This window comes from Xenopus tropicalis, chromosome 7 (assembly GCF_000004195.4).
Source record: "Xenopus tropicalis strain Nigerian chromosome 7, UCB_Xtro_10.0, whole genome shotgun sequence".
Lineage (NCBI taxonomy): Eukaryota > Metazoa > Chordata > Amphibia > Anura > Pipidae > Xenopus > Xenopus tropicalis.
Genome location: NC_030683.2, coordinates 109269499 through 109282183, shown reverse-complemented (window position 1 = coordinate 109282183; position 12685 = coordinate 109269499). Strand labels below are relative to the sequence as shown.

At 40.0% G+C, this 12685-nt stretch overlaps 1 protein-coding gene across 4 annotated transcripts; it reads right to left on the bottom strand.

The window, feature by feature from the left end:
* Positions 1-5840: 5840 nt before the first annotated feature.
* On the bottom strand, positions 5841-11334 carry apoe (apolipoprotein E). Of its 4 annotated transcripts, none has more exons than XM_002941039.4 (4): positions 11244-11334; positions 10785-10834; positions 9660-9810; positions 5841-7299 (listed from the first exon to the last, which is right to left on the bottom strand). In XM_002941039.4, exons 2-4 carry the CDS (start codon positions 10825-10827, stop codon positions 6666-6668), a joined length of 828 nt encoding a protein of 275 aa, XP_002941085.2. In that variant the 5' UTR covers positions 10828-10834; positions 11244-11334; the 3' UTR covers positions 5841-6665. The 4 variants fall into 4 exon arrangements, with proteins under 4 accessions (XP_002941085.2, XP_004912063.1, XP_004912065.1 ...); XM_004912006.4 differs by lacking the exon at positions 11244-11334 and adding an exon at positions 11150-11170; XM_004912008.3 differs by lacking the exon at positions 11244-11334 and adding an exon at positions 11101-11131.
* Positions 11335-12685: the final 1351 nt, after the last annotated feature.

Sequence of the window (12685 nt, the reverse complement as noted above, 5' to 3'; positions counted from 1 at the left end):
TCCCTACTTTTAATTCTATCTGAGAAGGTCATGTAACACCTATTTCAGCTCAATAGCTGCTTTCCCGGACTAGTACCAGTAGAACATGGGTTACACTGTACTCTCTTACCCAGAATGGGCCTTCGCTAAGTGGAAGAGGAAGGTGAGGGTGTTGTGCAACTACACCTCTCTTGCTGCTATGCAGAAAAATGAAAACAGAGGGCGCCAGAGGTTCTTGCAATTAACAAAAGAATAAGTGTTTATTGAACATCCACAGGGTTACTCACAATACAGCTTCAGAGGCCATTGGTACATGCAACATATACCGAGTGTATATTCAGACTCACACTCTCCTGCGGGCAGACTGGCAGGAATCTCCCTTCACCTCTGCGACACACCCTGTAGTGGATCCCTCAGGGAATTCTCTATCCTGATTCCCTATTCACTTGGATCCCTACACTACAGGCAATGTGGCCTGGGAGAACTATCTCCAGAAAAACTGCAAATCCTATGCAGGAGCTCATGCTGCTCATTCTAGCTCAGCCCTAACTGCCTTACACTCCTAGAGTGTACTATAAAGGGAGCTACACCTGCCACTATCTAATGCCTCATTCATGGGGCCCTGTTCCCCGACTTCACTGGGCCTGGGCCCATGCCCTGGGCTCTCAGCACACATCCACCTTGTCCCTAAGGTGGAAGCAAACAACAGGAAGGTGCCACTCCTCTCCCAACACTATACCAAAGTCAGGCAGGATGTGGTCACTATACCTTCTAACCAATAGCACACATGTTAATGAACTCACTTAGATACATTCCCTTCTGCCCAGCAACTAAGGGAACTGAACCTGTAGGGATTTAAAGCCATAGGGACCATTTAACCCTATGGGTCCCTACAGTCACATGGCCCTATCTGTCACAATGCACATTAGACAGTCTCCTAGGAGACATTGCATTACCAGTGGGGCCACCGTAGACTTGCCCTTTACTTCTACTCTACCTGCAAGTGGGTTTCATCACAGATACAGAAGCTCTGTTAGATCCATTCTAATATCATATTGGGTGCTTCCAATGAACAAAAGAAAGATAAGCAGTAAAGAAGAAATTAAATGTAATGTAAAATTAGAGATAAAATACAAACAAATGTACAAATAACCTCTATAAAGCTGGCCATACACGTGGCGATCTGACGATGTTTCGTGCGACCATCGGTCGCACGAAACATCGTCAGATCCGCCACACACCATTCAGGGCTGAATCGTCAGGTAAGCAGGTAGAAACAATAGGATTTCTACCTCCTTCTGCCAATTCAGCGCTGAAGGGAAATTTTGGTCAGGCGCCTTCTATGGCGCCCGATCAAAATTTTCAAACTGGTCCGATCGGCGAGTCGGCCGATATCAGCAGGTTCCTGCGATATCGGTCGACTCGCCGACATACCATACACGCACCGAGGTTTCGTACGATATTATCGGTGTGTGTATGGCCACCTTTAGTCTATTGAGTTCATAAGTCAGTGGGGCACTATTTAAAGAAAGTGCTTATTGTTGTATTGTTGTTATTTTAAAAGTACACAAAGCATTGTGTAACACTGAAAAATAACCTAGACATTTTGACACTAAGTATAAAAAGAATTAGGAAGGGAAACTACAAGAACATGCATTTATTCATAGAACAGAGTTCAAAAGGAGTTAAGATTAAGATAAACTGCAAATAAAACTCAGCCCAATGATGGTTAAAGGGCACGCAAGAACACATAACAAGACCTATGTCGCAATTTGCATCCAGGAAACACAGCAGAGGCTGCCAGTGGGAGTAAGAAGAAAGGAAGGATTTCACAAGGCAGATCAACTGATTGTCTTTGGACAGAAAATACGCAAATTGGCATTATATAAGCTTGTGGGGGAATGGCAACTGTAACACTGTTATCTGTTTAGTTATCAATTAGGGACATTGGAATTATAAAAAATTTAAGTCATAGGGGCACATATATGAACACTCGAGCCTTCGGGCTGGATCATTCGAATCCCAAAACCACGCAAGAGACCCAAACCCTTGCGTGGTTTCTTCATCCAAATAGACTGATTTGTGCAAATTGGGTTTTTCTTTTTCCTATCCAAAAAATAAAAAGCTTGGCACCTAAAACCACGAATCGTGCTATTCAGATGAAGAAACCACCCGTGGTTTGGGGATACGAATGCTGGAGCCCAAAAGGCTCAAGCATCCATAAATGTGCCCCATAGTGTTGCTTTTTTCATGTTGTAAATCAAGACTTTTCACTGGGCTGTTTCAAACCAGAGCCAGTTTTATGGTAAAGCTGGCTATACACGTTCAGATTTTAGCCTTCTTCCATCGAACATTAAGATATCAGTTGTACATTTAAATGCAACGATCTGAAATATTCAGACTGAAATTGTAGGATAAAGCCCTAAAAATACAAATGGGGGGGATGTTCTGAACATGAAACAGTTGGCAGGCACCAATTGTACGAAAGTGACTTCCATTATAGGTCCCCCAAAGATATTGTCAGATATACAATACATGTGCAGATTTTATCATTATGCGACCAAAATATTCTAACCTGTCTGATCGACTAAACAACCAATCACCATGGAATGAAAATTAACAGGACAATACTATTGATAAGTCAGAGGTGACATCTACACAGGGCTCCCAGAATCAGCAGGGACTTCTTGAAGAAAATAAAATATTGGTCAACTGCCACAACCCCCACCTCCACACACCCATACAAATGGGCCAAGAATGGGATTCTTATTGCATAACTGGGGGTCCCAAATTGTCTCTCTCTTGTACTGTATGCAGCCCCACAAGTTATTTAGATGATAATGAGTTTTGTACTCCATTTATACATGGGCCCTGGTAACTTTCTGAAATATTCTCAGATGAACTTTAGCACTGTGGTTGCTCATTGTCCTAATGGACTTTGCCTTCACAGTTTACATAGCTGATTTGCCTTTGTGTTTTGCAAGTGCCGTGTTTATTTGAGACTTGTTCTCTGTTCTCCGAGTTAGTGAAATATTAGCTGGTCACCTAATGGCGCACACCCACCGTGGCACCATCATGCAAATCTTGTCTTGTCTGCCATCAAATAACAAATCAGCAGCTTAAGGTGCCCATACACTATAAGATCCGCTCGCTTGGCGATGTCGCCAAGCGAGCGGATCTTCACCCGATATCCACACCTATGGGTGGGCGATATCGGGTAGCAAGGGACTTAAAAAAAAAATAATCCGATCGTTTGGCCCTGGGGATTACATTTGAGGTTATGGGGCAGTCGGTTTGGGGACCGCATCAACGAGCCGATGCGGTCCCCGATCCGACTGGATTTTCTAACCTGGCCGATCGAGATCTGGCCAATTTCAGGCCAGAACTCGGTCTGCCAGGCTGCTCTGTTCTGCCCATACACGGGCCGATTAGCTGCCGAATCGGTCCAAGGGACCGATATCGGCAGCTATAGTTGGCCCGTGTATGGGGGCCTTAAGGGTGAAGACACACGGAGCTACTAGTAGCAGCTACTTGTCGTGGCTACTAAAAAAGACAATGCTGATCATTTACTGATAATTGTCTCTATGTGTGTTTTAGCAGAGGAAATTTTCAGTATTGTCTATGGCAGGGTATTTTCTGGACTTTAGTAGTTGTGAAAAAGTAGCTACTACTAGTAGCTTAGTGTGTCTGGCTTTAGGCCACAAACTGCTCTGTTTTTCTCACCCCTTCTGTCATAATCTTTACTTTTTTTTGGGGGGAGGGTTATTATGTAATGACCGTATCCTTGTAACTTCAGTGTTAAACATAATTATTCCAAGTGTTGCCACCCAGGTGATTAATAACTCAACAAGCAAGCAACAAAATACTCTCTCTTTGATTTAAGTGCAACTACCACGATGATAAACAAGTGAACCCATTATTTTAGATAATTACATTTCAAATAAATGGGGAGCAATTTGGGTAGTTTGTCGCCCACCTGCAGAGGTATTTGTCACTAACTATGAAAATAAATACTCAGAATCACTACATTAGATCTGGTAGTTTATTACTCAAGCTAGCACCAACAGGTGTCAGATTCAGTCAAGAGTGGCCAAGTCTGCAGCTGTCTGACAATTTATGGGCACCTCATTTTAATCATTTGTGTATCATTCCACAATGTTGTTTATAACATATATAGGGCATCATTCACTAATGAGAAAAAAGTGCCACAAGCAAATGAATTGGTTTGCCACTTTTCCCACAGCACAACTTTTCCTCAAAATTCCAGAATGGGGGCATCAGTGCTAGGCCCAAAGTTGTACAGCCCTGGGGTTAATATTCAAAATATATTACAATTGTCATCTGTACTTTTAACTTTTGTTTACAGAAATATCATCAGGGCCTGTAATGGTAGAGGGGGGGACAAACCAACCTCTGCTCAGAAGTATTTAAGCGAGTGTTTATCAGCAAAGGTCTGTCTGGAACCATTCTGTTCTTCAGGCATCATGTTTCCTATACATTACTATAAGAAGCAGCAAAAAGTGGAGAGGGGTGTTTGACCAATGCTACTGTCCACCTAATGGCAATGGATAGTCAAAATGTCCCTCGTGACATGAACCTAATGGTAAAAGACACATCTGTTTTTTTTATGCGAAGCTCAATGTGAAGCTTGTTTGTGTTTAGCCACTAAGAAGATTAGCCACTTGCTGTTGCTATATTGGAAACCAGCCAACAAGGCTATATTAAAAGGAGCTTACATATTTTGGCCAAAGTGTAGTACTAACACCTCATTTTTTGCAAAACCGTGCACTGGCATTTTTACTTTTCTTTTTTGTGTACAAATAATGGCTCTTTTAGCGTTTATAGCAGCTGGTCAACTCCGGAATGTGGGTTAGGCTTAGTGCTGGCAATTTTTCTGTGTTTTATATTAAAAGGACACATTTATTTCTGGCAAAATTATCTGTATAATGTGCCACATATTTACTGAAAGCTATGGATGAAAGTGAGTGTAACAACTAGAAGACATCTATGCACCCATTTTTCCTGTAGTACTTTCTTTAAGCCTTTACCAAATGTGACCACTGGGGGCATGCTAGAATGTGTTAGATAGGGGAGTTTTTAATTTATTTTACATAGTTATGTTACTTATTTTATATTACCCTAATTCCCACAACTCATATGCTGTTGCAGGAATGGGATACCATAATGGTACCCCAGCTATTTGCCTGGCCCCCACATTGCCTGGAGCAATAGCTGTAGGTGGTCAGCCCAAGGGCCAGTTATTGTGAGATTTGGCAATGATGCCTATTTGCTTTCCCAAATACTCGTGGAAGCCCAGCCTGGGAGCACTTAGGGTGGGTCATGGAGTGAACTCTAATTTAACCATAAAAGTCCAAAGAAACCAGTGAGATGTGTCACAGCTTAAAGAGTCTGTACAACCTAATATGTATTCTACATACAATTGCCCTACATTCTAGGTTGTATTTTTCCATCCTTCTGGTCTTGTGTGTGTCCTAATGAGGATCACATCTTATACAGATACTTAACATCTACAAATAATGTGGCAGGTATTTATATGTGATCCCTATTTACAGTAATATCTAAGACAGTAGAGAGTTATTAGAAATTTGTAAAAAAAAAAAAAAACCATAGCAGGGTGTGTGGCCTAGTGGTATGACTGCGGTGTGGCTAGCAGAAGGGGGTCAAAAATGGGGTCCATTCAGATATGACATTAACAAGGAAACCTCCTTAGGTTTCCTCATAGCTTGTGCATTGAGATACTATTGAACTGTGTTGCTATGGATATGTAGAACTCATAAATGGAGATAGATGGCCCTGCAATAAAAAACCTTATAAGTATCAATCATAACTCTTGGAATTAATCCACAGTAATTAGATGTATTTTATTTTTTTTTATTTGGATAAAAATTGCATTGAAATAGACATATATTTTACAGCAGAGAGGCACTTTATAAAGTAGGTAAGGCAGCACATACAGCAGAAATCTAGTGAAGGCACAACGTTATTTTAGGTTTAAAAAAGGGGAGTGTATTAAGAAACATAAAGACACCAGCAATGCCCATAATGGTGCCCTACATTTTCAAGAGCTGGTGATACAATATGGATATTTAGTAGGTTGAGATACAGACATCCATGAACCCTCTTGTTTAAGACCCCAGCTGTTTGGTACAAGTGATTCCTTGCATGGCCTAGTTTACTGCTTGCCCTTGGGGCCTGTGTTCCAAATGGAAAATATAACATGTAGAGGCTCATATACTTTTCTGTCTTAGCTTTTCTGTGAATCTTAACTTGCCTAAGGTATGTAGGTTCTTGTTCAGGCAGGGCAGTCAGCTGGAGATCTGTAGGACACAAGGCATGTTTAGTGCAGGAGAATATGCTGGGGATAGTTTAGTGCTATAATTTAAGGCTTGCCCTTAGGTTAAATGTGCCTTTAATACTGAAGTTCCCTTTGGCTTTACATCGTTCACCTCTAATTTGTGCTTGTCATTAATGTCAGAGATCTGATTAATGAGCTTGCCTAGGTGAGCAGTATAATCACTGGGTGATGTACCTCAGATACAAACAGGGAAAGGCAAGATGTTTAGGCATGTTGGATCCTTAATGTCCTGCTCCACCTCAGGGCGCAATCTTATGGTCAAAAGTAGCAGCTGCAAGTGAGAAGCAAGGAAAAACACTGGTTCTTTCATTTATTTGTTGGCCTTGGTCTGCAGGCTCTTAGCCAAGGCTTGAAGCTGATTGCGCAGGCTCTCTACATTGGGGTTGAACCATTTACGGAACTGTTCCCCTAGTTTATCCACACTGCTTTTCACATCAGAGGCTGTCTTCTTCATTTTAGCTTGGGCGTCTTTGGCAACAGAGACAAACCGGTCTCTGAGTTGTTTCCCTTGCTCATCTATGGCATCCTTCAGGTTCATCAGCCTCTGCTGCCCTTTATCTTTCACGTTGGACAAATAAGGCTCCACGGCTTTACGGAGATTTTCCACTTTGTCTTCAGTACTCTTACGGAAATCTTCTCCATATTGGCTGAGCTTCTTTTTTAAATCCTCACTGTCTTTACTCAGCCGTTTCTTCAGTTTCTTCATGTACATGTTCACCTTGCCTTGGACATCCTCAATGTTCTGATCAAACATCATGCGCAGGTCTCCTGAGTACTGAATGGCTTTGTTCTTTGTATCCTCCATGTCAGACTTGAGCTTATCAGCCAGGGCAGATACCTCCTCAGTAAAGCGCTGCTGTGCATCCTGGGCCATGGGGCTCACCTTACTTTTCATGTCTTCTGCATAAATGCTCAGTTCTTCCATTGTGTCTTTGATAAGGCCACTGAAAAGCAAAGGGAAAATAACTGTAAGAGATTTATCATTTTATCTTTTATATTTATAGAGTGTTATTTATAAATAAATATTAATGCAGCTGTAGAAACAACTTCATAGACACAATGGTAGTCTAAGTTTATGGTCTAAGGTACTAAAGTACTAAGGTTTATCTACCCTTTGTTGTAACATGAACAGACAAGAAATATTTTGCATTTACATCTATCAGTTAGAATTAACACTGGAGGTGGTAACACTGGAGTCCATTAAGAGTGGCTTGTCTTGGAGCAACTCCTCTGGCTTGACCAATACACTAACGGTGACATGGGTGCTTCTCTTTAATAAATAAAATGACAGCAGTCAATTTTGTACACACTTGAAAATAATGAATTACTGGTAAAACATAGGCCAAGGAATGTGTAAACATAAATTCCCTTAATGTGTATATTTGGGGCAGAGGGAGTTTAAAATTAGGATGAGAAGACCATGCAACTGCAGAAGCATGGGAGGCCCAAGGAGCAATAGAAGGTATGTAGTTTCCGGATATGTTTGGGATAGAGGTCATCTTATCAGAGTAATGGGACCTCTAAGGAGATTCTGCAGTGAGGCTTGTAATTTGTAATTATACCTCTGCTATCCATTCACAGTATCTATGTTATGCATTTGTGTAGCTGTGGTAGGGGCAATTGCCCCCAAAATGATGTGCATTCACATAGGCATAATAAGAGATGGATATTTTACCTCTGTAAATGTGACCTTGCACCTATATGCCCTGATAATATTGGAATATTTGCTGCCCAAAGCTGGCAAGGTCTGAGCTGCACTGAAATGTTTTAATCACATTTATACTATGGTATTTATCACATTTATGGTGTGCCTGGATTATATACATTGAGGGATGATTACTTAACGTTATGCCCTGTACAGGGAAATGCTGTAGCAGTAACCTATAGAATTTTGTTCCAGGTATTTTCACTTTGCATCTTGCCCCAGTGCTGTTAAATCCATAGTAGGTCTATATGTAATAATGTTTTATAGTGTTCCATATCTGTAACTGACACATATACACAGAAATGCCATTTACAGGAACTATGCACTCATGCCCTGCCCTGGCCAACTGATTCCAGCTACATTTCTAACTGCTTATTCAATGCATTTACTGTTGCTGGGAGCACTTCTATATATTTTTGTTACTTTTTAATGCTACTAATTCCCCATCAGTTTGTCTGTAAATGGCTGTACAAAGACCAGACTGTTCTGAGGAAGAAATTACAGCTTGTCAACATCATAGGTAACATTAGGTCAGACCAAAATAATACCCTCCTTCTGCAAAGGCTATTAAAGGGCACTAACAGCAAAGAAAAAAAAAACAGATTAAACATTTTATAGCAGGACTGTTACCTTTAAAAGGGTTAACTTTGAATATGATATAGAGAGTGCTAATGTATGACAATTTGCAAATGGTTACATTTTTTTATTATTTTTTTGTTTTTTTTCTAATAATTTGGCTTTTTTAAGCATCTCTCCAGTATGGAATTTCAGCAGCTATCTGGTTGCTAGGGTACAAATTATCCTAGCAACCAGGCAGTGGTGAGTGAGAGACTGGAATAGAAAGATAAGTAATAAATAGTAACAATAACAATACAATTGTAGCCTCACAAAACAGAATTCAGGGATAATTTCCTATATCTGTGTTTGCTTTATGGTATAAAGAAGCAGCAGTTCCATTTTGCTTGCAAGCTTTGCATGTATGTACTGTACAGTATGTAATGATCAGCACAGTGCTTAAGGAATGGGTCATTTGAGATCCATTAAATCTTGGGGGGAGCTGTGAGTTACTGAGTTCCAGTATAAGCTTAGTATTAACCTGGAATATTGCAATCATGGTAGTTATTGGTAGTGGCCTTTGACTGAACATGGAGGAGGAAGAGGAGGAGGGGAAGATGGGAGAAAGAGCAGGGAGGGTAGCTTGTAGATTAGGGAAGAAGCAATAGTACGGGGTAAGGGCACAGAGATTGGGAGAAAGGAGTAAGTAGGGTATATTGTGCTGAGATATGTTTTCAGGAATGTGCGGTTCTGCTGGGTTAATGCCAAAACCTCAATAGGATCACACTTAAATATTTACTCCCTGACACACAACATGGCCTGAGCTTAACCAATACCTTACTGAAAACTGGACATACATTATTTCTCCTATTTATTTATATAGCTAACAAAACCAGAAGTAATGGAATAATGTAATTATTAGCCAAAAGTAGTTGGCTTGGCTTATAACAAGCACAGAGCACACTGTGAGTGCATATAGATGGCATACACACAGCATCATGGCCACAAGGATATGTGATGATCTCCCTCCTATGAAATACTCACTCCAGCTCTTTACTGATTGGTGAATCCTTCATTTTGGCTCTCGCCTCATCAGCTGCCTCCTCCATTTTGTTGACTGTTAGCCAGAAACTATCCAGGGCAGTCTCCCATTTTGTCTTTGGTGCATCTCGGAAGAGAGATCTGGCCTGGGCCCCTGGAAAGAAAGAATATTCATGGCAGATCAAACAAATTACAAATTACCTTTGTAATGACACAATACTAATATAGCACAAATTAGTAAGCAAATGTATATTGGTATAGTAGTTATTGCTCTATTATGTAAATACACTACAGTTGACAGCTGATATATTCCATATTCAACTATTACATTCACATCTATTAAGCCCAAAAAATCACTAACTTATGTATGCACCTTATTCTACCATAACTACACTTTTCTCCATCTTTCTAACATAGAATTACCTACACAAGTGCAACACCATATACATTTTTTCTTTATAGTTCTACCTATACAATCCATAACTAAAAACACAGCTTTTTACTCTGGCCAACTTTACCCAACAGCCAAGAGGATACCTGTAAGGTAGTTGTGTCTTACCCTAACTCCTTCAACGCAGAAACAATTTGTTCTTTACTGATTTATTATATTACTTTTTCTATTACAGTTTCAATGATCTTATTATTATTATTTATATAGCGCCATCAATTCATACAGCACTTTACAGAATAAAGGGGTACAAAAGACAAAACAGTTAACATGTACACATAGACAGGGTAACAAGCATGGCTTGCCCTATGCTATATCCATACCCCCAATAAACCTTGATATATAACTCACTGCTTACAATTGACCTTTCTTACTTCTAGATTTTCTAGACCTACTGACCCCCAGTCTACTGGCCAGTGCAACATGTGTATGGCTACCAGTTGCCTGTGCCTATTCTAGACATTCTGGACACCAAAATGATTTCTACTACGGTATCCAAACTGGTTCTTGTTTTTCAGCAGCCCACTAGCCCACTTACTTACACTTCCAATGGGCAATAAATGTCAAGTTACATATCTGACAACCCAAACCAACCCTGGGAAATCAACTTAACTACCAAATCTGAGTTTAGAACAACGTATATTTCCTTCTGAATATTGTTCCACCATTAAGGTACTTACCTGCCAGGAGCCCAAGCGTGAGCAAGAGGATCATCAGCTTCATTGTTCTTCTTTATATTCATGTAATGAAAAAAGAACTCTTGTTAGATCTCAATAAATAATAACTGCCAATCCACAAGCTAAATCATCCTATGAAGAAGTGGGTCCTACTGTCTATAATAAGCAGAAAAAGTAATAAAAACACCCTTACTAAACATTTGGATTCTGATTCTAAACTCCCAGTCTCTTTTCCTAACATTAGAGAAGATTCTACTCTATGTTCTATCATTTCATGAGTGGTTACTTCTCTGTTTAGTTTCTCACCCCCCCGCCTTACACTTTCTTGTCTTAATCCCACTTTCCCTTGCTGAGCCTCCTTCTCTCACCTTGCCTGTAATAGCAATACTATCTCCCTGCTCCCCTCTCTTTATATAATGTGCAGGGAGGCAGCTGTGCAGCAGGAGGGTCACGCTCTTGTACCTTGAGGCAGATGACACATAGCAGAGTTTGGCTGGAGGGAACGAAGTCTGCTGAGCAATCTTAACCTCCTCAGAATTAACCCTGGCATCACTGGTGTGTGAACAGTTAGATAATGACAAGAGGCATGTGGGAAAGCTGGCATTTCACCTACTAAATGTGTTGCTGCTATATTAGGAATACACTTATAACCTCTAGTTAGAATCATTAATGTAGAACGAGCTTCATATAATTATAGTAAGATATTGCATAAGGGCTCAATTTGGTGCCCCTTAGCCCTCTAGCGTGTGTGCTGTACCCATATATGTACTGTATAATAATGATATTACATACAATAAGTTACTACCGTGTTGTTTATTTTATTCTTTCTTTCCTTCCATCTTTTTTGGTGCCGCCATTGATTGTTGCTCTCACACACACATGTAATGACAATGACTTTCTGTGTTAGGAGAAGCATGTATAAGCATTGCAGTATACAGGCATGGGATCCGTTATCTGGAAATCCATTATCCAGAAAGCTCTGATTTATGGGAAGGCCAACTCCTATGGACTATAGAGGACTATAGAGTCCATTTAAGTCAAATAATTTTAGAAATGATCCCCTTTTTCTCTGTAATAATAAAACAGTACCTGTACTTGATCCCAACTAAGATATAATTACCCCTTATTGGGGGCAGAACAGCCCTATTGGGTTTATTTAATGGTTAAATGATCCCCTTTTTCTCTGTAATAATAAAACAGTACCTGTACTTGATCCCAACTAAGATATAATTACCCCTTATTGGGGGCAGAACAGCCCTATTGGGTTTATTTAATGGTTAAATGATTCCCTTTTCTCTGTAATAATAAAACAGTACCTGTACTTGATCCCAACTAAGATATAATTACCCCTTATTGGGGCAGAACAGCCCTATTGGGTTTATTTAATGGTTAAATGATTCCCTTTTCTCTGTAATAATAAAACAGTACCTGTACTTGATCCCAACTAAGATATAATTACCCCTTATTGGGGGCAGAACAGCCCTATTGGGTTTATTTAATGGTTAAATGATTCCCTTTTCTCTGTAATAATAAAACAGTACCTTGTACTTGATACCAACTAAGCTATAACTAATTCCTGTTGGGGGCAAAACAATTCTTTTGGATTTAATTAATGTTTAAATGATTTTTGGTAGACTTTAGGAAGATCTAAATTATGAAAACACCCCTTATCCGGAAAAACCCAGGTCCGCAGCATTCTGGATAACAGGTCCCATACCTTTATATGATAGAGTTACTGCATTCCTACTCATTAGAAGACTAATTACTTTTACAAATTCCCAGAATGCATTTATTTATTTATATGTGCACAGTGGAGAACAAACAGGAATTTAATGCCCTTTTACACATTTGTCATATCATGGTTTAATGATTACTAAGATAGTTGTTAATAGAAAGTTGGAACT